The sequence below is a fragment of the Plectropomus leopardus genome, chromosome 6 (genome assembly GCF_026936395.1).
Source record: "Plectropomus leopardus strain MGB_pleo_1.0 chromosome 6, ASM2693639v1, whole genome shotgun sequence".
NCBI lineage: Eukaryota > Metazoa > Chordata > Actinopteri > Perciformes > Serranidae > Plectropomus > Plectropomus leopardus.
In genome coordinates, this window is record NC_142181.1 from 15,013,196 (window position 1) to 15,040,412 (window position 27,217).

General features: G+C 39.4%; 2 protein-coding genes across 3 annotated transcripts in view; one reads left to right on the plus strand and one right to left on the minus strand.

Moving 5' to 3' along the window:
• Positions 1–7: 7 nt before the first annotated feature.
• tyr (tyrosinase) lies at positions 8–6,418 on the minus strand. Its single transcript, XM_042486951.2, has 5 exons — positions 5,233–6,418; positions 4,577–4,793; positions 3,473–3,620; positions 2,233–2,414; positions 8–2,141 (listed from the first exon to the last, which is right to left on the minus strand). The coding sequence occupies exons 1-5, from the start codon at positions 6,058–6,060 to the stop codon at positions 1,894–1,896; spliced, it is 1,623 nt and encodes a 540-aa protein (XP_042342885.2). The 5' UTR covers positions 6,061–6,418; the 3' UTR covers positions 8–1,893.
• Positions 6,419–13,761: 7,343 nt separating this feature from the next.
• Positions 13,762–27,217, plus strand: part of grm5b (glutamate receptor, metabotropic 5b) — a 94,263-nt gene continuing 80,807 nt past the window's right edge. Inside the window, exons 1-2 of one of the 2 annotated variants that reach the window (XM_042486430.2) lie at positions 13,762–14,009; positions 25,469–25,848. In XM_042486430.2, the coding sequence (XP_042342364.1) occupies positions 25,660–25,848 (189 nt within the window). In that variant the 5' untranslated portion in view covers positions 13,762–14,009; positions 25,469–25,659. Of the gene's footprint in view, positions 14,010–16,478; positions 16,673–25,468; positions 25,849–27,217 lie in introns of those variants that run through there. The other variant, XM_088078852.1, reaches the window with a different exon arrangement.

The window sequence follows — 27,217 nt, forward strand, 5'->3', positions numbered from 1 at the left end:
CGAACACCATCGACTGCATAGTAGCATTAACAAGACCCACTTTAGTTTTGTTGACTGCTAACTCAGCTCTCTATACACTTAGTTTTTTTTTAACATATATGTAAAACACATTATTTCCTGTAAGTATGTAGGATTAAGGGACTCTATGGGCAGAAATTGTTTATAAAATTCATAATTTGGTTTTATTAGAATATATTCACCTGAAAATAAGAATGGCTTTGTTTTCGTTACCCGAGAATGAGCCATTTACATGTACATATAGAGCAGGTCCTCTTCCATGGAGTCTCCCATGTTGTTTCTACGATAGCCCAGAGGGGGCAAATTTAACACTGGCTCTAGATAGAGCCATTCATGCTTTAGCGTCAGCCACAGCAGTTCTCCCACACGCACGGCATATTAGAAGTTTCAGTTCTGCAGCCTCCCCACTAGATGCCCCTTAATCTCACACACTGGACCTTTAAAAGAATTGACTGTCTCAGGGAACGTGCGTTTAGTTTGCATTCCCACGTAAACGACAGATGAAAAATAAAAATCACAGAAAAAACATTTGATTTGTATGATTTTAATGCAGCATGTACAAAGATTTATCACATTATCATGGCACTACCTACATTTCTTTAAAGATCACACTCATCAGAGCACACAGTGTTCCTTTAGCACCAGCGCTAACACACAGCAGAGTGTGTTGGAGATTTGTGAGTGATTTCACCTCTGAAAACAGCTTCACACTCAAAGACATCTATAAATTAACTATTTAAAATTAGGGACATCAATGAATGGTTGGCTTTTCAGACCTTTACAGACAAGGACTTACTTTAATTTTGACATTCTGGTGAACACATGAAACTGGCAGTTTGGGGTCCTCCCCCAAGAATTTGAGTGTCATGCTCAATTTTCATGTATACATTTTTAACCTATGTGTATAGATTCACAACACAGGGGTGTACATACATTTTTGTGAGGAGTCTTGATGTTGATGAATTGCATCTAAAAAGGCCGTTTAGATTTCATTTACAATAGGAGGTCTGACATAATGCATTTTTTGCTGATGAAGAGAAAGACGTTGTTTGGTAGCAAGGACTTTAATGTTGTTCTGACACTGATGTATTCAATATGATGAAGCAAAAAATGTGACTTACAACCTGAGCAGTTATTATAGCTACAGTACAGCACACCTGACTTTAAATGATCTAAAACACTTCCTTTACCTTTAACCTCTCCTCAAGCTAAATTCATTACAGTTTATGTCTTGTAAACAGAATCACAGTTAGATAAGTGCCATACAATGAAAAACAAATTATGTCAAAGGCATCTGTGTTTCAAGGCAGCAAGGAAGGTAAATAAATAGCTGCATTACATCACATTTTTTGCTGATTCAAGCACAGATGCTGTCACTGACTGCTGAGTAGTTTGTGTAAATAGACAGTAAATGTACTACAAGGTGAATGTTCTTACCTGACACAAGTCAGAGACCAAACACAAGAATACACTGTTGTGTGCCCTGTGAATAATTACATTTTCACTTGAACAATGCAAGTCTTACATTGTATAAATGTAGGATTTGTGTCATGGACAAAAATATTTGTACAACTTTTTTAAAGTTTTTTTTAAAACTTTAATTATTTATGTGTAGAGACATGTTGCTAACATTTTTAAGTATAAAATTCAGCTAATGCCTCTAGTGCATTGGGGTGCAAAAGTCTCAGCAGTAAATATCTTGAAGGCAAAGACAACACAGAACTATCTGCTAGATGCCATATTCAATTAAAATAGATTCATTATGGGAAATCAGTAACAAATTAGGTCTTGATTCATTCATTTGTTTCATAAAAACAGTGAGTGTCCCTAACAGTTCGTTCATATACAGCTGTTTGCGCAGTGTCTGTGTGTGTGTTACATGGTGGTCTGATAGGAAGATGAACCTTCCTCTGAGCTGCTTTGCAGTAATGGCTGTCTCTCTCCGTAGCTCTGCGCCCTCTTCCTCCTCTGATTACGCTTCCACTTCCGTCTTGCAACAATAAGCAGTGCAGCGATGACTGCAGTGATCAACGCCCCAAGGATTCCAGCTCCCAGAAGCCATTGCCAGATCTCCTGGGCCTGCTGAAGGTAGGGGGTCAGGAACTCCTGAACAAACCTTTGACCTGTAATGAAGACACACAGGATGAGACTGTTTGACTGAAAGGAAAAGTTGTAGAAACACTTGCTTACTTATTTTGTTGTTTCTGCACTGACCAGGGTCCAACAGGTAGGCATACTCAAATCCCAGAGCTTTGTTGGTAAGGAAGTAGTCTCCGTTTCTGTAGAGAGGCAGGAAGGGCACCATGTAGTAACCATCATTGTGGCCAATGGGAGCATTGGCACGTGGATAGTGGGTCCGCAGAGGCTGGTTGGTTCTGAGCCAGCGCTCAAAGATGCTGGCAAAGAGAAGGAACAGGGAGATAAACAAGAGTGAATGTATAGAATGAAAAACATAGTGGAGGGGAAAGATGGATAAACATAGAATGGGAAATAAAATAAAAAGAATCATATAATAGTAATACCAAGGAGGTGCACAAAGAATATAAGAAGTAAAAGGAGAGAGACAACAATAATTAGAAAGGTGGAAATCAAATATCCTCAAAAGGGACTGTTGCTTTCCACCACAATGCTCATACATGATACATGCATTTGCATGTATGTGTATGAATGTCTTATCTATATATTTTTGTAAAAACATTAAGAGGCTTAAGAGGCTAACATCCATTAATAATACTTTCTTTCAGGGGATGATTTCAGATGTTTCTTGAAACATTCAAAGATTCGAAAAAGCATCTCAACCATTTCAGGTGTCTTTGTTAACTACATAAAGCAAATGGCAGAGAAATGTTTATAAAACCTACATTGAGAAGACCAGGGATAATTTTAACACTTTCACTTTCTTCAGTGAAACTTGATAACAAGCTTTCAATATCTTAGGTTTTCTATAAACCTTATTTCATAATGTTACATTTCATCCCAGGCCATGTTACAACTAACCTGTACTAAGGAGTGAACCGTAGCATTTCACTCTTGTGTTTGAGAACAAACCATGCGTTTCTGTTTGTGTTACAGAGATAACATCTACAACATGTAATAGTGGACACATTTATCTAGTTTTAATTAAATTTTGAATGCACTGGCTAAAACCAGCTCCGAGATAATAGACAGAAAGGTCAAAAATATTACAAACATCTCCAGTCTTCCCTGTTTCTATTATTAAACCTCTTTTCCTCCAAACTCACTGTCAGTTACACTTCTCCTGTAACTGTTTACTTTTTTCCGTACATTACTTTTTTCCCTTTAATTTATTGCCTGTTTGCCTCTGTTCATTACTGGCCCCTGTTTCTTTGACCTCTTTTTGAAGTCTTTTTGTTCACAAATTATTGACCAGATGAATAATAGATTTTGTAGTCTTTACTCTCATTAGTAGAAGAGTTTGCGTGCATCATCCTACCTGTCGATGAAAGCGTGGTGCAGCAGGAATATGGGGTCGTTGGCTGAGCCCTGCACTGATGACATGGAGCCGTTCATGAAGACATGCAAGGCATTATGCATGGTGCTCTGGCCTGGCACTGCCATACCTGTCGTTGGACTGGCAAAACCTGAAGGTGGGGAGAAATGTGAGACATGGAGGTTTGCATGTGGGAGGAAGACAAATAGAGTAATGATAATGAATAATAAATAATAAGTGTAGAGAAGCTCCACATTTATATGTAAAACTTTTAATTTTGCTGTGAAAATGTCAAAATCCACTTAAAAGAAATTCTCTTACCACTTTTGATTTTTTGACAGTTGTACAGACTGGATGTACTCACGTCTAGTGCTCTTTCTTACATCTTTGAGACACTTTTGATATAACTGAAAAAGTTGATGTCCTGCACACTGGCAAGCAAGTGACTTGCTCAGCTTAATACCAGCTGGCTGTGGAAGCAGGCATTTGCAGTAGAATTAAAACGTTTTGAGAGAATCTTGCAGGAATTATTTCAAGATGTCAGTTTTTTAGAAACATAAAATTAATTTACTCAGTTTTTATAGGATGCATATTTTGATGCATTTGTGTGCATATATTTCATCCTGCTTGAAACTGAGTCTCACTACTTACTAACCTTACTTCTATTAATTACTATTAATTAAGTTTAGATAAATGTATACAATGGTGTGATGGTAGTTGATGTATTGGGTACGCTATTTGGTCACAGAGGAGGAAGTAAATACTTGCCTTTTTAGCTGATTAGAAAGTATACTGTTAATGGCCAAAGAAAGAGGTGGGTGTAAGAGGTAGAAGGTAGATTTATTAGTCATTTTTTAAACAAAGTTTAAATTATCCCTGCTTAAACCCTACAGTACACCACTGAATGTGTATGTTTGTATTTGTGATGGCTTCTCTTTAAAAAAATACACACAGACAGATACACGTGACATGACCTAACTGAGCCAAAACTCATTCACTACATTAGACAGATTAGACCAACCATTAGGTTCAGGTTCAATGGAAGTACAGTAAAATGTGAGTGTGTGTGTGTGTGTGTGTGTGTGTGTGTGTGCCTGCCAATCCTACCCTCTATGACGTTTCTAAAGCTCATATTGGCAAATCGGTCCATGGGATCTGTCTCGTACTCGGGCAGGCTCACAGCAAATTCCACATCAGCTGTTGTGGGGAGTCTTGTCACGCGGTTTGGATCATGGTTCCCGGGGTTGCGCAACAGTGGACCCTCCCCAGTGGCATTACACAAAGCTTCTCGGTTGTTGTACTCCTCTGGCTGTGTGCAGATCACCTACACACACACACAAACACTTTTAATGGGCTACGATGAGCCATTAGACCGCCATAGCTCCATCCGTCAGCGTGAAGTGCAAGATATGATGTACTGCAAGATTTCTGACAGATTTCTCTGAATAACTCAGAATAAAGTTGCTGCATTGGATAAATCTTCAGGGATGCGGATACAAAGCTTGAGGATAAATTCCTAAAAAAAATAATAATAAATTGCGGGTTTCCAATCAAATCTCTTAATTTCTTTTGGTTAAGAGGCTAGCTTTAAAAAAAAAAAACAAGACCTGCAGAGTGGAATGGAAATGAAACAAGCCTTTGTCTGTTTCTTAAAGGAATTTTTAGTGAGATTTGCTCATAGATCTGCACACAGTTAAACACACACACGCACACACACACACACACAAACACTCAATCGGAGAGAGAGAATTAAATGTTTTTACCTTCCATGAGGAGAAGACTGAAGCAGGGCTGATGAGGTTAGGATTGAGGGGGCTGCGTCCGCCCATCAGAGCATCTGTGCACACCTCACAGGTCTGGGCATCCCTCCAGTCCCAGTATGGGATGGTGAAGTTAAAATCTCCTGTCAGCTTTCTTATCTCATTCTCCCAGTGAAGTAGGTAGACTCGGTGCCACGGCAGAAATGCTGAAGACTCATGTGCAAAGTCGATGTCTCTCCAAACGTTCCCTGGCCCTCCCAGGAAAGCGTCCCTGGACACATAGTAGTGCATCCAGACAAACAGGTCATAGGTGTTGATGTCAGAGAACATGGGGTTCTCGCCATTTTCACCCATCTCTGCTCTTGTTGCCGTGGAGATCACGAAGTCACGGCTGATGGTGTTCTTCGCCAGGTTCAGATAAGAGACAAACTTCTGTTGCTCAGCAGAGGACATGGTCAGGATGTTCCTGCGCACTGACTCCCTATACTCAGCACAGTTTGAACCCCAGTAACCAAACCTGCACTCTCCACAGTTAAAACCTCCGTAGTTTCCAGCACAGCGACACGTCCGGTTGAAGAAAGCTAAAGGCCAGCGCTCTCTGTCATCAATCCCACTGTGCGGGTACTGGGGCCCATGGGGCTCCTCTGAGACCTCCACCTCAGTGCAAAAACCACGGCCTGACAGGGCGCCACAAGCTGAGCCATCACCATCCCACACTGGGCAACACTCTTTGGTCCGTAGTCCCTCTGAGTTGGCACATGGGCGAGGGAATTGGCATAAACAAGTCCCAATGAGCTGCAGCAGAACTACAGATATGTACAAGCTCCTCATGATGAAATGTCAGAGCAGCTCCAGTCTGAAGAGGGAATGTAAGCTCCTGCTGAAAAGACGGACAAAACAGAACCTGACAGATGGCAGCTGACAAGGTCAAAGAAAAGCAGCACAGAGGAAAAGATAAACTGCCGGGAAGTTACTTTTTGTTTGGTTACAAGCAGAGAAACACAAGATTCAACCAAATTTGATCCATTTAGATGGCGAAAGATGGCTTCTAAACTTGTAAAAATACAAACTCTTCAAGTTCCTCTAATCAAACAATTTCAAATTTACTTTAAAAAACTGTAGTTTGCAGGTGTTTGAAAGTTGTTACCCCTCTTCACTACCTTCTAACCCTCCACCAAACCTCCTGCCACCTCTCTCCTGCACCCAGCCAAGAGCCTCCTGTTCTCTCCCTACTCACTGAGCCGTTTTAGGGGCCGCCCTCTGACAAAGTGTGTGATCTCATTGTGATCTCACGCACTCACCATGGCACACACACACACACACACACACACACACACACTTGCACGTGCACTCACCCACCATCACATGCTCAGGATAATATTCCTGATTCTTCTTATATTTTGTCTTGAGACCAGCTGACCTCTGCTCCACTATACCTCAGGCAGAAATGAATGCAGTGTGTGTGTGTGTGTGTGTGTGTGTGTGTGTGTGTGTGTGTGTGTGTGTGTGTGTGTGTGTGTGTGTGTGTGTGCGCGCAACACCCCCTATCCTTGTCAAATGCAAGTCTGGAATTTATGCATGATCAAATGTGAGGTGTATGTGAAGTTGAACAGAAAAAAATGAGATACAAGAAACCGAAGACAAGAAGGCGGAAAACTGATATTACAAATTATATTAATGAGAATCAGGTTTTATGCCACATTGATTTCAAACTCTGCAGGTCATGTTCCACAGACTGCTACATCAAACATTTAATCTCACCAGTGTTTTACAGTATTGAGGATAAAATGCTAACCTTTAACCGTAACACTGTAAAAGCAAAAAATACTCAGTTGAGTGTTTTTTTATAATATAAATATTGCTGCTTTTCACTTTTGACCTTCCAATAATGTGTGACTGAGTGAAGATTTTCTTGGTGGAAGTTACAGCAATTGTGCCTCTTTCAGGTGTCACTGCCCTTATTCACAGTGTGCAGGCTATTATTTTCATTGTGCATCTGTGTCACACACACACACGCACACACACACACACACACACACACACACCCACACACACACATAAAGTAACGATCACAGAGCTCATGTTCAAGGCTGACAAGATATTATGCAAACTGTGTCAACATTATTAACAATTTTAAAATATGGTGGTAATCAGTGGTTCAAAAATTACTTTTTAGAAAAATACAAATTACACGCATAGTTAATGAAAGCAAAATCCTATTTAAAGCACAAAAAAATAAGACTACTCGAGGATATTCTGCCAGTCCGGCATTTTTATATTATATTGATAATTATCTCTAAAGTGTTGCTGGAAATAGTAAAAGTAAAACTCCAGTGCACTGTATGTCCTGTCTTAGCAGTTTTACTAAGATGATACTTTGCTGTACTACATGCAGGATAAATAAATGAATAAATAGATAAAATATTTGTAAGAAAAACAACTAGAAATTCTCCAGAATTGTTAAGCACAATACTTGATTTTGGTTGCAATAATGTACAAAGGTGAACATTGCAGGTGACATGTTACCCTCAATATTCAGAAAATATTAAAAGTTCCCAAAAAGATGTCACCAGAGATCACAGGAACCACATAAAGTTGGGAGGAGAAATTGAAGACTCCTGCCTGGAAAGGATCCACCTCCCTCAGGTGCAAATACTTAATTTAATGAGAGTACATATTTGTTTCCTTCTCCTTTTGTTCACTCTTTTTGTGCAGCAGTCACAAAGTGAGCGTCTTCAATTTTTTTCCTTTAATACTTTTGCTTTTCCTTAATCTTGCATCATATTTGTTGCCTTGGTTTATTTGTTTGTTTCGTTATTGCAAAGCTAAAACCACACACACACACGCACACACTGAACATTTAAATACCTGCCTTTGAAATAAAGTGCTCTGCTGCAAATGGAACCTGCTGCCTCCTTCTCATTCCTTGCTCATGTCATAGAAGTCATTTAAATCCCCCATAATTTTGTAACATAATTTTAATATAATTGAATTCTGGACGTGTTTCCCTAGCTTTTTTATGTATGCATTTTTAAATATTTTTTTAATGTATATGTTATTAAATATAAATTTAGTTTTAAAATATATTTGTCTACATTTCTTGCCAAGTTTCTCTTTGCCTTTTCCCCATATTTTCTATAGAAATCGAAACAATTTGCCCAATTTGGGGCAAAAGGTTTAAATACTTGTGAAAGGCATCTCGATGCAGCACAGGAGAAGTGATGTCAATCCCGGTTTCATGGGGTTAAACATTGTGTTATACAACAATATAACGTGCTCTTTGATAGTGTCCTCATCATCTGCACCACATGGTACAGCGTGACGATCATCCGCACGATACAAGAATGTACAATATGTGGAAACGAGAAAGAGTTTCCCCCCACATGCTTTGTGTCGTCTGGCTCCACAGATCCGTACAGTCGGGCCCGGGGCAGAGAGTCATCTCCGCAAACCTCTGGATCACAAGCCGGTCACATGCTGCCGTAGCCAGGCACGGGGTGCAGCTTATCCCGCTGCAGGAACGCAGTGGAGCGCACAGGAATGACCATCACAGGATAAACCTGTCCGCAGGGCTGCTGCTCTGACAGAGAGGCAGACTGTGTGTGTGTGTGTGTGTGTGTGTGTGTGTGTGTGAGAGAGAGAGAGAGAGAGAGAAAGACAGAACTTTTTTCTTTGAACTTCAGAGTTTCACCTGCTTTAAAGCTCTAAAGTTACAGCAGTTCACCCCAGTAACTCCTGAATATTTCAGCAACCACATGACATCAAGTAAAGATTTCTCATAAATCTCTTCTCAGTTGTACCCTAACAGACACAAGAGGGCAGCATGACCTCTATATTGCAGGAAACAGAGGCGCACCACAGGGTGACTGCCTGTCACAGTACAAGGTTTGTTTCCTGCTCATCAGTTGTAATAAGACAGTAGAGAGGGGGGACAGTAATGATCTGACCAGCTGGAGGTGTTTCATATGGTTATGTGACTTTTTTCAAGTTCACAAATCTGTTTGATATTAAAATCAACCCTGCCGCCCTGCACAGATGAAAGACAAATCTTCCGGGTTTCTGCTACAGGGGAGAGATATAATTTGCGCCTCCTTACCCAAGGAGATAATTCGTCTCTTTGCTAGAAAATGTGACTGAAAATTGGAACATTGCTTTTCAGCCTCATCTTGAAAACAGGTGGAACTGCACCTACCTGGCTTCTAACAGGTGAAGGGCTGGCTCAGGATAGAGCAGATGGAAGTGGAAAAGTGCTGCTGAAACTCTGTGTTGTGTGTGTGTGTGTGTGTGTGTGTGCGTGCGCATGTGTGTGTGTGTCTGTATTAGGAGCAAGGATGGTCAGAGGGTATGACCTATGACCTGTGACCCTATGCTCCTCATCTGTATCTGGAAAGTGAGGCAGATAGATCTCCAATGTCTATATAACTGATAATGATCATCTATTAATCATTTAAAGAGAAAAAGTCATCATCTCACTTCTCAAATGTGAATATAATCTGTTTTCTTATTGTAATGTAAATTGAATATCTCAGGGGTTTCATTCATTCATTCATTCATTTCTTATTTTGTCAACAAAATGATGAATCAATTAATGGAGAAAATAAGATTAATCGATAAAGAAAATAATCATTGGTTGCAGCTCTGATATGTATGTATAGATGGATATTTTCACTTTTTTGGGACTTATCAAATTTTCTTATTTCATTTCTGCAAGGTAAAACCCACATACTGCTGCAGCATCCCCAGTTTGTGTGCTGTTCCTGGTACTCAGAGACACCATGACAGCTTGTCAACCTGTGCTGACAGTTAACATCGACATTGAGGCTGCTTTTAGTTTGTATGCACCCAGACTCTGGAACAACCTGCCACAGAATCTGAGGACATACTCTCTTCTTTAAGGTACATTGAATTTGCATTTCTCTTTAAAAAAAACCCCAAACAGATAAATAACAAAAAACACAGTGTTGTGCTCCATTAAATCCACACCTGTTCCAGTGGGCTTCTTCTTTCAGGGAGATTTATGTGATTTTATCTTGCAGTAATTTCATAATTATGTATAAATTTCCCAATGACATCAGACTTTTTCCTCTTGATTACAGTGTGTTTCAACTAGTTTCAACATTTTTGCAGAGTCGTATTGCATCATGGTGAAGTAGGTGCAGATGTCTGTCTTTGGTGTCAAAATGTCACATGAGAACTGATGACATTGTGACATTCTCAAAATGCCTTTTAGACCTTTTTAAGGATTTTAAGAAAATTATTTTAAAGAAAATGAAAATTAGGAAATATTAGAAAGTGTAAAATACCTGCTGAGGACATGAACATAACATTCAACATGATTTATGCTTAAAAGGAACTAAATACCAGAGGGTGAATGTTAACCACATGTCATAATCTTATTTTTTTAATTCACTTTAAACAAATAAGTGAAATTAAACCCCAAATGTTACTTGTTTAAATGAAGCAGAAATCACATAACATGAGAGTGAATGTTTCATAACTGACGTCCTCGTTTCTCCGTTGGCATTATGCGGTTGTAGTTTTTTTTCCCCCCTTTATTTGTCCTACTTAGAGTGGGAATATCACAGACAAGCGACAACCCTGTAAATCAGCTATGTGTCTATGGCAACCATGGGTATCTACTGTTATTTGAAATGCCATTGAATAATTGATTTGCCGACTGTGACACTGACTCTCTTGTGCTCTTGATTTGCGGAGGAGTGTTGCAAAAAAGAGAATTTTACCCTATGGATGTTTAGCTGCGTGTGACTTGTACATATAGTTACACAAACACACACACACTCACACACACAGTGCAGGAGTGTTTCATACCATCACTGTAATCTTATTTTCTTGTAGCCAGGGGACCTGTCGCTATATGATGCACTCCACTGCAGCCCACACACTTTGCTTAACAGTGTCAGTGTCAGATTAAGCACATACAGAGTGATAACTGGCTAGTTTTTGTATCATACCTGCCAATCCAGTTCTCCCTGATTTAACACACTCTGCTCTGTCACACATTTCAATATTTATGTGCTTATTGATCCAAGTTTGCATCTATCACATATTAAGTGTCCTTTTTAGCAATTCATGATTTGAGTTTGTGTGTGTGTGTGTGTGTGTGTGTGTGTGTGTGTGTGTGAAAGAGAGAGAGGGAGAGAGAGAGTTTGACTGGCATCATATGAGACGAACAGAACAGATCCATCAGCTGCTTGTTGATTTTCTGTTTTACAATGGCACTGACGGGTTGCCATGGAAATGTGACCCCTCATTCTGGCATTTCATCCATCCTTAACAGTTCTATTTAGAAAATCAAGAACACAACGTGATGCGACAGTGGTCAGACGCTCTCTTGTTAATGTCTGAGTGATCAAGGAAATTCTTAAAACTGTGTGTGCAAGGATCTATTTATGTGATGAAGGGGATTCTCCGATAGACGTCTTACCAGTAACATTTATGTGTTTCTTAAATAGAGATCTGCAAGGTCTGATCTAAACTCTAAGCAGATAACAAGTGTTCATTCAGGCTTAGAGCTGGGGCATACGAGCAGATGAAGGATTATTAGAGACTGAATCCTCCAAAGTCTTCATTTTAACAGCAAATGTGTCACAATGCATCGACAAAGCTGTGCCATCCAAGAAATGCCAACTTTTCCTAAATCTGCAGCACACTCAAGCTAGCAGGGAACATTCCCACAACATTAGCTAACATAACCCAGCAGTTGCAATAATGTCTTTAAGAAAACATTTAAATCTAATGTTCAAAGAATGTTTTATGGATTTTTTTATCATTTCAAATAATGTCCCTATAAAGTAAAATGCTGACTAAGACATAACATTATATCTGCAACACCCCGAATGTTAGAATGAGAACAAAGGAAGAATGTTTTAAAAGCAAATGTAATGTTATTTGAATATGTTAACAAAAAAGAATATATATATATATATATATATATATATATATATATATATATATATATATATATAATGTTTTTAGAGAATGTTACCCAAACTTTAAAAGGAACATTCTGGGAACTAAAAGAAAACTTGCCGCCATTAGTATCCTATAATCCACTGCAGTCCAGTCAGCTGTTTAATGGTGCATTCAAGTGATCACAGAGCATGTATTGTGCTCCTATGGTCATGAATCAATGGTAAATAGCAGACATAATCTAGATCAGTGAAAAGGATGTAAATATTGAATATGAGTCATAAATTACAGTGTACTTTGTAGAAGCCTGACTGTGATGTTAATGAGAAAACTATACAGGTAGAAGCTGTATGGATATATGGATGGAATTGAATATGTCTTCCCTGATTTAACTGATATGTACCACTTTGTTGGCTGTTTTGACTGAAAGGAGAACTTTGTGATCTTAAGTGTATGTAGCATTTAGGGGGATGTATTGACAGAAATGGAATATAATATAATCAATAGGTTTGCTTTAGTGTATATTTACTTATGGGATATCTTCACACATACTAATTCAGCTGCAACTGAACTGGCACCATGGTTTCACGTATCCCGTGTCTTCTTCTTATACCAAACCAGCCTGATTTTCATTATAGCAAAATATAGCTGTTCATACTACATGCTGTAACAGGCCTTTTTTACTTTTGGCAGTTTTAAGGGCTGGATTAAGCAGTTAACGCTGTTGAGTCGCTCATGTTCTCCAACTTTGTTTGGTTAAAAGGTGATGAAATTCTAATTTATTAAAAAATGTAAAACAGGCAGGTGTAACATTTTGATACATAAGCCTTTAAAAGACTTTGAGGTAAAAAAACAAACAAACAAACAAAAAAAAGGGTAAAAATGCAGTTTTGCCCTGAGATCCTAATCAAATTACCAAAAAACGAATTGCCACAGTCAGTCTAGGGTCTTTGGGGGCCACTGAGGGTCTGGGGTCCTGTTGCAGTTGCCTGCTTTGCCTGAGTAGTAATTGAGGTTTGGGGATTTTGACACATTTTGTTATAGGTTTTTAAACCCCCAAAAAGTGGGATACAGGCCTATATCTACTTCATCAACACACCTTATTTCTACTGGTAGACACACACTTGAACACACCTTTGTTAAATTGTGTGCATGAATGTGTAAGACAGAGAATCTGTTTAAGTGTGCATATGCACTGGTATATTTGCCTGTTAGCCCAGAGAGAGAGTGAGAGAGACAGAGGTCAGCGTTAGTAAGGCTATCACTGCATCAGATAAAGCCGCATCCAGCCTGCATGTGTGTGAAAGACAGTGTGTGAATTTTTGTCATTTTGTGTGTGTATGTGTGTGTGTGTGTGTGTGTGTGTGTGTGTGTGTGTGTGTGGGTGGGTGGGTGTGGGTGTGCGCACGCGTCTATGCTCTTTTAATGGTCCACTAATCCCAAATGCATTTGGCTGGCAAATTAATCCAAGCCTTGTCATAGCCAAGCTCTAAAGCCCCTTCTATCCCATACCCATCTCTCCCTGTCTCTCCCTCCATCTCTCACTCTTCCTCCCGGACTGCTCTCTATCAGCCTCTATCTCCAGATGGTATCTTGGAGGTAGGTGTCATATCGAGAGAGAGAGAGAAAGAGAGAGAGAGGGAGCGCGCGCAAGAGAGGGTGGATGACCTGTGACGCGAATAAAGCCTCCTCATTGGAGCGCGTGGCGCAACGGAGAGAGAACGAGGACAGGGGGGGTTCATTTGTTGCCATAGTGAAAAAGTAGATTACCCACCGACACCAGGATGCGTTGATGGACGCGTGAGGGGATGCTGTTTCTCCAGGAGCATTCACCTGTCCTGCAAGCAAAGGTATGCAACTTCTGTTGTTTTGTATTTGTGGAGGGAAATTGACGGAGTGGCATGACCGACAAAGACTATTTCTCATGCATTTATTTCCTCTCAAGTTAATGAAGGCTGTGTGGATGCACAGGGAACGCTCCCTCAGATAACCCCATTTTATTCCTATACATGCGGTAAACCCATGAAAAACAATAATTTCTGTAATACTCCCGTGAGAAAAGGTGTCTTTTGTAGGCTACTCAGTGAAAGCTGATAGCGACATATGGTATTTTTTAATCTCCTGTAATTCCTTCTACTGCGACGTTTATGTAACGGTAGTGACATGGTGCTGTAAAGAAGTTTATATTTTATTTTTGAAGGGATTATTTTTGGTCAATTCGCTGTCATATAGCAAATGCGGAGTTGAGGAAAGCGCAAGAAAGGGAAGGAGAGGTTTACACAGGCTAATAACATTTTATACAGCATCGATTCAAATCAAACTTGAATATAATTGCATGAAAAGTTACCATGCCCTTAAAAACACACAAATAAGTCTATTTTCGTGCAACATATGCTGGCAGTGGCAGCCGGTGTCAGTGTTACGGCTGAAGACTTTTGTAGGGGAGCGGGATGTCTCCATTAGATTTGCATTGATTTTTTTATCTTTAATGATTTGATCTCTGTGGGTCTTTTAACTGGACGCCAGGCGACGCTGTATAGGTTAATGGCTCTTTACTCTTGTGACCGCTATGAAATTTCAAATGTTATCGATCTCCTCCACTGCATCGTTATCCCAGCCCACCGTGTCACCTCTGATGTCAATTTGAGGGATGCAGAGCACCTTTATACTAAACATTATGCAATAAGAACCACGCATAGAGCAGCCTATATTTGCAACGCATAGTGTTTTTCAGATATTTTTCTGATCTGTCAGTAGACCTGTTTTAATTAAAGACGTTTGTGAATGCAGGATTTATTGTAAAGGGCAGAGGATCAACTGAGAACAGGCAGAGAGGGTTGCACACGAGAGAAATTTAAAAAAGGGGAAGAGATAGAGCAGGACAGAGAGAAGAAACCGGTCACACAGATCAATAAGCTCTGTGTAACCATGCTGCAGAGTTTTCGCTATGTTTCTGTGTGTGTCTCTATCGGTCTGTTGTTGGCCACTCAACATAGCCTGCAATGTAAACCTGTGTGCTGCGGTCATGCCCATGAATCACATTTTTAATTCAAATCTTTGGATTAGACAGAAGAGGAGTGACAAGAAACCGGAGCTCAGCTCTGATTGGCTGAATCACGAACCCTACAGGTGTTGTGTTGAAGTCTGCACCCTCACTAAATAGTGTCTCCTTCATGGCGTCGCAGGGATGTGGGGTGTTATAAAGGTAAGATTGGGTTGACGGAAAGTAGCGCTGAAGACAACTTGTTGGTGTTTATGTGGGAGCAAAGTTTAGTTTCGGGGTTAGGGGAACCACAAATCGATAGTAAACAGACTTTAGCCACACCTGTTCGACACTTTAGCTAACGTTAGCTCTATAATGAAGTTAAGCTACTGTTTAGCTAGCTATGCTAACGTCTGTGGAAGAATTTATGTTGTAGGTGTCAGACGTACTTATCGTAAACTGGAGCAGCCTAAAATGATTAGCCCAACACATTTGGCAATCAAAGTAAAAACAAATAACATTAATAAGATAAGATGAACTTTGTCGCCGCCCCTTGGTTTATTCGATGAAGCGAAGAAACCGGCTAAGCTAAAGCAAAACAATTAGCCTAGCTTACTAACGGGTGTTCTCTTTAACCCTTCAACACCTGGATAGCCATATTCATTTTCTTGACCTGCATTCAGAAGCATTTCACTGGCGTTTAAACTTCTGGGGAGAAACCCTGAGAACATTTATTTGATTTATTTAAAAAACACCGGAAAAAAACATAAATATTCAATAGATAGTAGGCTAACAGGTGGCAAGTAAATGATCTGAAGATTAGCTGGGAGGATATTAGATATGATCACTATGTTATATTTGTAATTCTCTGAATTACATATTTAAAATGAGGTTACAAGAAAAAATGAAAAACATTTAGTTTAACACTTATTGGCCATTTTCTTGCATTGCCTCCCCTTTTGTTTTTTTGTTCTTCCTTGCTTTATTTTTGTGCGTATTTACAGGCAATTGTCTTGCAACCTTTTTTTTTTTTTTACTAATTTCTTGATAATTATTGGACCATTTCTTGTTACGTTGTTAGTCGTCCTCTTCTCGTGTTTTTGAAAGAAATCAAGTTAATTTGCTTAGGTTTTAAATGGTTTAACAAGCATTTTGTTCTTTTGAAAGCGTTTATTCGAGTTTGTCCTCACTTCTCTACATCGCTGGACTGTAGGATGAATTTGTAAAGATGGGGAGTTGGGAGGGGATGGGGGTGTGTGGAGACAGAGAAGAGAGGGGAAAGGAGCTGAGAGGAGAGGAGAGGAGGAGCAGAGGAAAGGAAAAGGGGTGGGATGGAGGAGAGAGGTGTTTGGAGACAGGCTCAGGTGTGCGTGACTGGAAAACGGAGGGAGCTCGGAGGCTGCACAGCAATCAGAGGAAGCTCCGGTGTGTTTGACATTGGACTATCGGCAGTATCTTCACTGTGTGACAGCAACTTGCAACGTAATTATCAAGCGGGTGACACCGGGGAGACATATAGATTCCTATGAGGTAAGATATTGAGATTTTTCAGAAAAATACCCCTAATAAAAGACCACCGTGTTTCTTCAGAGACTTATCCTGTATACCCTACTCAATATTCTGCTCAGTGATTTTGTCGCACTTTGTTATTTCCTATTGTTCTTGCAGTATTCATAAACGGACTTGCATGCAGTTACATGTGGACTAGTTATCCTTGAATTTTATTATAAGGTTATATCCCGCGACGGTGTAACCTAGTTAGAAGAGCAGCCAGTTGCACTGATGTATAGGGGATGTCAATAAGACAGAGAGGGATCAGAACCCCGGTTTTCATCTGTGCATGCTGTGGCCATGTTCATTTTAGACGGTGTCTCTGTCATGCTTTGCACCATTCGCGTGTAAAAAAAAAATCGTGTGTGTGTTTGATTAAGTGCAAATGATGGACTCTGATCAGCCATTGCGGTTGACGGATGCAGCGCTGCGCCAGTCATTGTTGTTGTCTCTCGGTTTTATATCTCCTTGGAGAGAGGCAGTTTGACCAGACGTTGTGTGTCAGCGATTAGTTAGGGGTGTACAAAATAACGCATCAGTCACTGAATCCTTTAATAGGGACGCTAGAGAAATATCAAACCACAACAGATAAAAATGTAAAGTATAATTAGGTCGCCTATTGAGAAGGGTATCAGTGTGGGCTGCAGGTCCCTGTTGAAACATTGCAGGATGAAGTGATTTAAGGTCAGAGCTTGTTTTGGAGAGTAAAGCAGGCGATGCTGTGTCACACCTTGTCTGATGAGTTGCTGCAGCAGGTAAATTCTTTACGTTGTTAGCACTCCCTGACGACAGTGACTATACCAGCATGTATTATTGAGACTGTATAACATCCCCATGAGGAGGGAGTCTACAGTCGACAGTTTTCAACAGCATGTTTACAGTTACATATTGCTGGCTATGGATTTGGTTCAGAGAGATTCTGATGGTGTTTAACATCTTCTGTCCTTTATTATCCGATAATGTCATTCAGTATCATACCTTATTTATTGAAATTTGTGTAACCCTTTAGAACCTGGATCAGCATCAGTTTTGTTGTGACGGCTTTCACAGGCATTTAAACCTATGGATATTGAGAAAACTGGCAATGAGCAACTTGGCAAGAAATGTCTAGAAAATTGCAAAGAAAAAGGTAAAGAAATTGGATAGATAAATGGAGAGATTGGGGAAATTATTAGATATCATTGAAGAAATTTGGAAAATGATCAGGAAACTGTATTAATAACTGTTCATTATGTATTAAGATATATTATATTTAGTGATGCACAATTATGATTTTTTTAACCGACATCGATAGCCGATAATTTCCAGCTTCTCGTGACAGATGAGATACAGATAACCGATAATTTCTTTTTGTTTGTTTTTCATTACCTGAGGGTATGAAAGGCTGAGATGTAGTGAATACAGATGAATTTAACTTTATATCTTTGACTTAACCAAATATAACTGACATCACTCCTGATAACATGACAAAAACAGTTCTAACTCTTCAAATGGACATTTATTTATTTATTTATTTTCTCAAATGAAGTGCTCTGACAATCAGAGAAACAAATCAGAGTAACTGTAAGTTGCATCACTCAATAAAAAAATAATAGCTTTTATACAACCAAAAGCCTATGGCTGCTTAGTCTGCAGATAAAACACTGACGGATGCAGATAGAGAGTTTACTGTTGTGCTCAAAAAAGAAACAGCTTTCGTAGAACAAAGCCTATCAAACATTTTCCTTAAGATATCTAAATAAATTTAATGCTTTTAGTTTCACATTCTGCCAAATCAGAGTAAAGTACATCACTCAATAAATATAAAAAAATAAAGACTTATATAGAACCAAAAGCCTATGGCTGTTGTTTAGTCTGCAGATAAAACAGAGTGACAAATGCAAATAGATAATTGTGCTCACTAAAGAAAAGTAAAACTTGGGGGACAACTATGTTACCTGGCTTTCATAGAACATAAAGCCCATCAAACATTTCCCATAAGAATTCACAATCAAAGTTAAATAAATGCTTTGACAATCTCTCAAATCAGATGTTAATGTAAACACAGGCTACTATTTGTAAAGTAAGTGCATCACTCAATACAAATATAAAGGCTTTTAGAACTGAAAGCCTATCATACCTCTTACATAAGAATTCAAAATAAATAATGAAATGCACTGCCATATGTCAAATCAGACATGTCAAAGTAAATAAAGTGCATTTCCTCACTAATAAAAAAATAAAGGCCTTTTACAGAACCAAAAGTATATGGCTGCTTAGTCTCCAGATAAATTGCAATGACAGAAAGGCATAATGTCATTTTATGATGAAAGGAGTTTTCCTTGTTAACAGCTTGTTTTTCATTTCAAGAGGCAACTGTTGTTCCCTAATCTACAACTCTGAATAGGACTACATTTTCTAATAGAGGAACCTTTACAAACTGAAGTACATTTTCTTTACTTTTACTTTGTGTTATAAGGTGAGAGCACTTAAGTTGTACTTAAGTTGTGGTCCTTTACCAGTGTTCGAGGGAAATTACTACTTTACTATACTATAGTATTGCATTGCAGTAAATACTATACTATACTACTATACTACTACTGTACTACATCGTCTACTTTCTTTTCCTTCTTTCTTAATTCTGGACGGATCAGGAGGAGATTTTTCTTGATAAAAAGCAGCATCTCTGCATCTTGCATCTGATTCGGTTTCTTTTCTCGTCGATCACGTGTGCAGCAGCAGAAAACAAACGCTGGCTGTCAGTGCTGGTGTAAGGGGCCGACAAGTATTCAAATGCAAGTTGGGCCAGGTTCGGGAAATGGTGCTTGTTGCTTCTCCAGTATTCCAACGGGGTCATGGGGTGTTTCTCGGAGGGCTTGGGGGGATCCCTGTATCTAAAATCACATTATTAAGACGTTCTGTACTGTATTTCACAAGTTGAAAGCTTTGTTGATCAAACACATTGAACAAATAACTTATCTCCACTTCCACTCGGCTGCTTCCCTCCTGTCCAGTGGCATCAGTGTTTGTCTTCAAGGATTTCAGCAACATGTCCGTCAGAGAATTGCTGTTCCCATCTGCCCTGGTCCTTTTTCCCTGCGGCTCATCTGCTCTGTCAGCTGTGGCAGCAATGTCAGAAATTAGCAGGGGTAAAGGGCAAAAATGCAACAAGATGCTGTAATAAAAATTAAAAAAAAAAAAAAATCTGTTTGGTTGTAGCTGTCAGAAAAGATACACAAGATATAAATTTGAATACTGTGAGTGTTGGTTTATTAGAGCCTTAGTGATGTTCATGGTCTGAGCACCAGAGCCAGCTCTTAGTGGCTGTTAGATAATTCGGGAAACAAGGCAGCAGGTATGGATAAATAAAATAAACCTTTAAACTTTTTAAAACATGCTGAAACACCTCATTTCCTAGGGCTCGTGCAAAAAATAGTATCTCTGTTCACTCGGGGAACAAGAGGCACATGGAGACACTTTGTCACATGCCCACTCAGCAAAAGCTTCCTCTGAATAACTGAAGCATCCCAAAATATTGCTGCTTCCTGAAACTGTGTACATGATGAAGATGCACTAAGCTCCATTTTGTTGCCAGCCATTAATGTTTGAAACCAAATGTGGTGTTGGTTGATGATTTTTCTGTTGAACATTTATGCCCCTGAGTATATTATATTCACAGAAAAACATGGACACACTGTGTCATGTAAAGATGTTAAACTCATACACTCATATGCTGGTACTTATCCCTACGTTTTCTTCTGGTAGCATAATACTGTGAAAAGTCCACGTCAAGAGGGTGATGACGGATCCGGTTCACTCAAGATAACATGGTTAAATGCAAATCTATCATTGTAGGGCACTCAAGATGCCTGCATTTTCCATTAGCATGTTTATGTTTCATGTGTATTGAATAATTGCAAACAGTGTGAGTCCTGATATATATTTGTCTTATTTTCTTTCCCCCAATTAAGCCTGTCGAAATATGCCGTGAGAAAAGTTTTTTTTAAGTCCAAGTCAACCTTCTGAGATGTGAAAAGAGCAGCAACTATTCTGTAAAGTCTAGATGCTGCCCCCTACCCCATTACAAACACAAATGCCTGTGCATCATACAGAACAAGAGAAAATAAATGTGTTTATGTTCAAGGGGTTCTTTTAAAGAAATTGTGATTGTTATTTTCCCTGTTTAAGGCGCAGTAAAATAAAAGCTTTGGCGACAAAAAACAGTGTGTCAGCCCTAATAAAACTCATTGAATTACAGTAAGACAGCGAGGGAGGATGGATGTTTTTTTCTGCCTATGTTGTCTGTTTATGTTTGTGTTAAAGTTGATTTGGAAGGTTTTATAATGCCCTTGTGCGTAGTTTGTATAGAACTAGAGATATAAATGCCTAATGGCGTGTGCGAGATGTTTGTTTAGGGAATGAGGATTTGATTTTCTTTTCTTTCCTCTTGGCTACAGTAAGGCCTACGCAACTAGAGAGACACAGAGGGGGAGCATGACAGAGAAATGCAGCATGTATGTGACCGAGTGTGGGAGAGAGGCAGTGAGAGAGAAATGTATGGGGAAATGATTTTCTGGCGCGTGGGACTTAACTTATGGCGTGCCAGGTGGCCCTCCAATCATTTTTGAATTAACAATAAAAATCAAATGATCCACACTGGGAATTGTATTTTTACTTTCAGTTTACATAAAGTGCCAGAGTACATAAAACTGCAAATAGAGCTTGTTTATAAAAAACAATGCCAGTGGAGGATCCCCTGCACCCCTGACAAGAGGTCCTAGTCAAGCCCCTAATGTCCTTATATTCAGGAAATTTCATAAAATCCTTGAAACATCCTAAAATCCTATAATTGTCCTAAAATCCTAGAAATGTCCCAAAATCTGAGGAACGTCCTAAAGCCCTAGAAACATTCTTAATTAGTTGAATGTCCTAAAATCCTGCAAATGTCCTGAAATTGGAAAAAGGTCCTAAAATCTGAGAAATGTTCTAAAATCATAGAAACAACCAAAATCCTGGACACATCCTTAAATTGTAGAAATGTCCTCAAATCATAGAAACATATATGGGGCTGCTGTGACTGGCCCCTGGCCTCCTGTTATTTTGCAAAAGTGCCCCCCAAGCAAAGCAAGTTAAGTATCCCTGAGCTAGAGGATTGTGAGACAGAGCCATGATTGCGTCATCGGTAAAGACAGAGTGTGCGTGTGTGTATGTGTGGGGGGGCTGAGTTTTGTTTCATTTGTTCATTATTGGAGCAGCAGTTAGCCCTGTTGCCATCCTGACACTGTCATTTTAATTACGTTCAGTGAGGCTCTCTGTCCCTTGATGCCTCTTTTTATCACTCTCTCCTTCTTCCTCTGTTTCCTCTCTTATCTCCCTCTTCGGCTCTATCTTTCTTCCTCTACCTAGCATGCACCTCCCCTTTCCCTGTTTCTTCTTCTCTCCCCATCTTTCCTTTAGTATCTCTATTTCCTCCCCTCCCTCTATGTCCCTTTTATCCTCTATTCATATATTTTCACTACGCTCTGCTCCCCCCCACCCCCCTTCTTTCCCCAACTCAGCTAACCACCAACATCCCTGTCACGACCTTGATCCTGTTTTGCATAAGCAGTGGATGCCATCCTCTGCTGTCTAAACCGTCCCAGCTCCCCTGCTGTTTACGGTCAATTAAATCGCTCCATTGCAGTGAAGTAAAGTATTTGTGTAGCTCTGAGGTTAAGCAAATTCTAAGACTTGCCCATTAATGCAGAGGGATGATTACTTAAAAGTTTATTCGGGGGAGGAAAGTGATATCCCCTCTATAGTGTATTTCTCGTAGCAAGTTGTGTCCTGTTTGTCTGTTAGAATCATCCACTTAGAGGTTGACTTGCACACATTTAGGAAAGAGGGCTCTTCACTTTTGCCTTACCTCTGTTTGTAAGTCATTACAGTAAATGGATGCATTCTATAATTTATTATAACAAGGCACATGCAATAGTCTTTTATCCTAGAACAAAGGGAATACAAAATACCCCTGAATGCACAGTTTTTGCCAAATTCATTGTTTCAGTTGCGAAAACAATTTACCCCATAATGATAGCAATGGAAGGGAGACCAATTTGGAGAGAACATCCAAAATCCAGTGTTAAAGTAATAATAATAAAGCAGTGGGGGAATAGGGCATAAAGTACCAGGTGTGATTTGGTAAGAGTCGAGTGGCAGACGCTTAAGGAATGACATGCGGTGAGCTGAGTTCTGTGGTGCTCATAGCTTTTCAACAGTGTAGTAACTCTTCAAGGACCAAAACAAAAATAAATTAAAAGGAGAAATGGGACTGCCCGAGGTTTTATGTGACCTTGTTGGTGTCATAGTTTCACAGGCGAGTGCTGGATAAAACTTGTCAGGCGACCAAAGTTTCCTCACAGCAGCTGTGAGGCGTGATATGCTGTTGTGGTTGTGTTAGTGATATTATATTAACATAGTGGTGACTAAGGGTGGGAATTACAGAGTGCGATAGTGTATAATATGTTGCCCACTATCAATTATATCACAATAGAGCAATTCAGCAATACTAAATGCATTGCAAGACAATCATTTATGATATATCATGATGTCTGTGCAACTAGGCTTGGGTGGTATCTAATTTTACATACTTTCCTGGAATTTCACCGGGGTATAGCGTTTATATCAGTATCAGCGTGCCGTGTCTGTGGGGTGGGGTGGGGTGGAGGGGTTCAGTCGACTCAATACACAATATCCTCACAAAATGTGAGCAAAAGGTAATATTCTTACACCCACTTTCCTTATTAAACAGAGAAAAACAACCATACAGTTTCTGAATTTGTTTCTCTCTTTTACTGGAAAGACTTGTGCGATGCAGAACCTGTTGTTTTTTTTAATTCTGGCACCCATGTTGACAGGATAGAGCAGCCACACTGACGGCGTGAGCACTGCTGTGGCGCATCTAGAGAAACAGTCTCGCCGATTTTTACTGCAAGACGCATATGGTTTTCAGCAAATAAACGGTAAAAATCAAAATCTGTTGATAATTACATTGACTCTTTACAAACTTTTACTACAGTTTCAGTGTCTTTATATGTCGCAGACATGAGGAAATACAGATACATCTGTTTTACTCAACCTTTCCTGTTTCTGTTTCAAAACAAAAGCCCTCCGACAAAGTTTCTTTTGAAAAAAATCTCTTCAGTTGTTGACACAAGGCATTTTATTGTGAAACATTTGTGGGGCCGTGTTTTTGAAGATGCAGTGGCTTGCACAGCTTTATAAATTTAAATTTTAGGCTGTATTTTTCGCTTAGCAATGCTGTTAGACAGTCCTTACTGACAGAGATTTGAAGCTGTTATATGAAAAACACCAGACTTCATTGAGAGAGACAGCCCTTTTACTCCACCGAGTAGCGCAGTTACTGGTCTACAGCTGCCCCAATCAGCTGTTGTGTCAGGTAAAGAGGATTCAAATAGAGTGTACAATTTAAAAGATAGGCCAATAGACTTTTTTTTAGGTGGTTAGAAAATGTTTTCCTGCAGACCTGTCCACAGCAGTACAGTTGTTTCGCCTCCATGCCAGGGTCGTGGGATTGTGCTTTATCAGAGGAGGGGCATGGTGGGATGTGACTTTTTTATTTAAAATAAATAAAAAATACAGTAATTGAAAGGTATATATCCCTCACCTAAGCCAATATTAAAAACACAAGTCCCTCCTCAGTGCTTAATGTTAAAAAAAAAAAACATTTTGCAGCATCTTTTCCCTCTTCATAAATAATGATCAGCCCTGTCCCGAACCACCACGGGAGGCTGATGTAATGTCTAGGTGCACATGGAGACTGCCTTCTTGCTTGGCTCTTTCCTTTTTATTTTTTCTCATTCACACAGGTTGCGTTGTTGCTAGTAAGCTAAGCTATTTCCCAGTGTGTGTTGTGCAGAGACTGCACAAAGTATGACATGAAAAAAACATTAACTTTTAAACAGCTGCCGATTTTTCTAAACAATTAGTATTTTTCTTAACATTTAGTGTTGAAAGGTTTAGAAGTCACACCCCCAGTTGATTTCATTACAGTTTGCATTCCCATTTCAATTAACAATCAAATGTGCTCAGAAATTGTTGCACACACACAGTGTCAAGTTACACGGAAAGCTATGAGCTCACGCTGTAATTGACACAGATTTCCCCACCACTATACGCTGAAAAGACAAGGTGTGACAGAGGAAAATAGGTCTTTGGCGCTCATGTGTTTGGAGTTCTGCCTAAACTGGACTGAAGGTCTGATTTATCCAAGGTACTTGTGTTTAACAACAAATTGGCGTGCTGATTCACTGACATTTCTGCCTGTTCATCTGAGGTTTGAAACATTAAAATCAACTTACTGCATATCCCCATTTTGCCATACAGTGTATAGTCTGATAATCTAAATTAATCACAATACATAAAACATCAGTGTAGGAGCTTTGATAAAGTAAAAGTGCATATAATCAATGATTATAAATGCGTATGTAAAAAGAACGTTATGTTGATGGTATATAAAGCTTAAGTAAAGATGGGGGATTGTGTCTATAGACTGTGATTACATAAAAGTAAATAGATAAAGCAGTTAAACCACAAACAAGCCAGACTGGCCAGGGTACCTGTGAAATCCAGCTCCAACTAAGATTTTGAAATTCTAACAAAGTCTTTTCTGCTCACAGGTTTATGTGAACATGTCTGTCTGTCTGTCACCTGTTACTGTGGAGACCAGCTCTACCTTATAATTGAAGTTGTTTCAGCCAATGAGACTTAGCCCAGATTTTCTTCTGAATTTCTCAGGTTGCAGTGCTGCACCTGTTCCAGTTGTTGCAGTGATGGTCTCACCTTGAAATCCAGAGAGAAGGACAAGTCAGAAGAAAGGAATATACTGAAAACTTCTCAAAAACTCCTCTGTGCCACAAGCTCATGCCATGGCCAGGATGAGCGTTTCTTGGACAAGTAGTATCCTGTGACGGCTCTATACAACGCACATGAAATTTGCTTCTCGGTTACCTCAACGGACCAAGATGATGATTTGGCTGCTGCTAGTTCTGTCCCTTTGGGTGGGATGCTATGAAGCTGACTCTGCCCAGTCTGAACGGCGAGTTGTAGCACACATGCCTGGCGACATTATCATCGGAGCACTGTTCTCTGTTCATCACCAGCCTCCTGCTGACAAGGTAATTTTATGTTTTTGCATCTGTGTATGTCTGCAGGATAGTCTGTGTGTGGTAGTTATGGGAATTCAGGTCTTGTGATTGTAAATTCAGTGCAATGTGAAATCCTGCTGAGATTTGAATGAAGCACTCTGAAATGATTACACAAATTAAGTCAGAAAATGGAGAAAATTATGTTAAGAAAAAAATATTGTAAGTGATTTTTGACCAAATTTGCAGTCTGTACAGACTTGATCTTAGTCTGCTTATTAAGACTCAAAGAACACAGTCAATTTGTTGAATGGGTACCTCTGTGTGGCCATGAACATTCAACCTCCATAAGCTTCCCCAGGAACCTGCAATCGCCCACTGACATATAGGCTTTTTTTCCCATCTCATTATGGATAATTGCAAACAGAAAAAAACAATTCTTAAACATGGCAGCCATGCGAATATAATAGAGCAAAGACCTCCAACACAGTGTCTTCTGCACTTCCAAAAATCAGAAAAAAACATTCATCAGGTTATTTTACAAAAGGAGAAACCATCTTAAAGACCCAGTTAAATAAACAATGATTTTTCTCAGTTTTATTTAAATAAATCAGTATCAGAGTATTTTACATCAAATCCCTGTCATTTTTCTTTCTGTGAAACCACTTAAGACTGTTTGAAATGTTTGATAAATCATTCTGCACTCGTGTGTTCAGAAAAGTTCATCCCGTCCCGAGACTTTGGTCAAGTGAGCCACACTGGTCATTTAAACTGCACTTCACCATTTTGTGGGCTGTAGTAGCTAACATTTCCAAAAACATTTAGCTGAGGTCTAATTCATTGATCCTCCAGATCTAATGGTGAGAGAGGACAGTCAACAATCTGCTCAGCACCGAATTCCACTGTAGCTTTGTGTCACGCCAAACAATTAGCCCGCCAACTTTTTAACTGTCCAATCGAATGCAAGGGATTTTATTTAAATCCCTCTTGTAGCTGTATGCAACTGAAAATTTAATTTTCACTTGGAAATACATCACTTTGCAGAGGCTAAAGATGCTCTAACTTCCATTTCACAGGGACTTTAAATAGGTTTAATGACTCACGTGGACCAATCTGTTCACACTACAGGCTGACATCATTCATTGAATAAAGAATCACACATAACAATCACATTATAGCACCATAGGCATACAGTCGAAATAGACAGAGAGCATCAAATACAAAGTGCACATTATATGTAGCCTTGTGAATATAAAACAAGTATTACTTTAACCTTGAGAAGCAAATGTGTTAAAAGCACAAGTTTAAAAAATGTGCTTTACTGTTTATTTAGTGTGCTAAGAATTGAAAATGTGTTCGAATAATTAACAGCATCATCATTGACAACATTTAGGTATTGTTA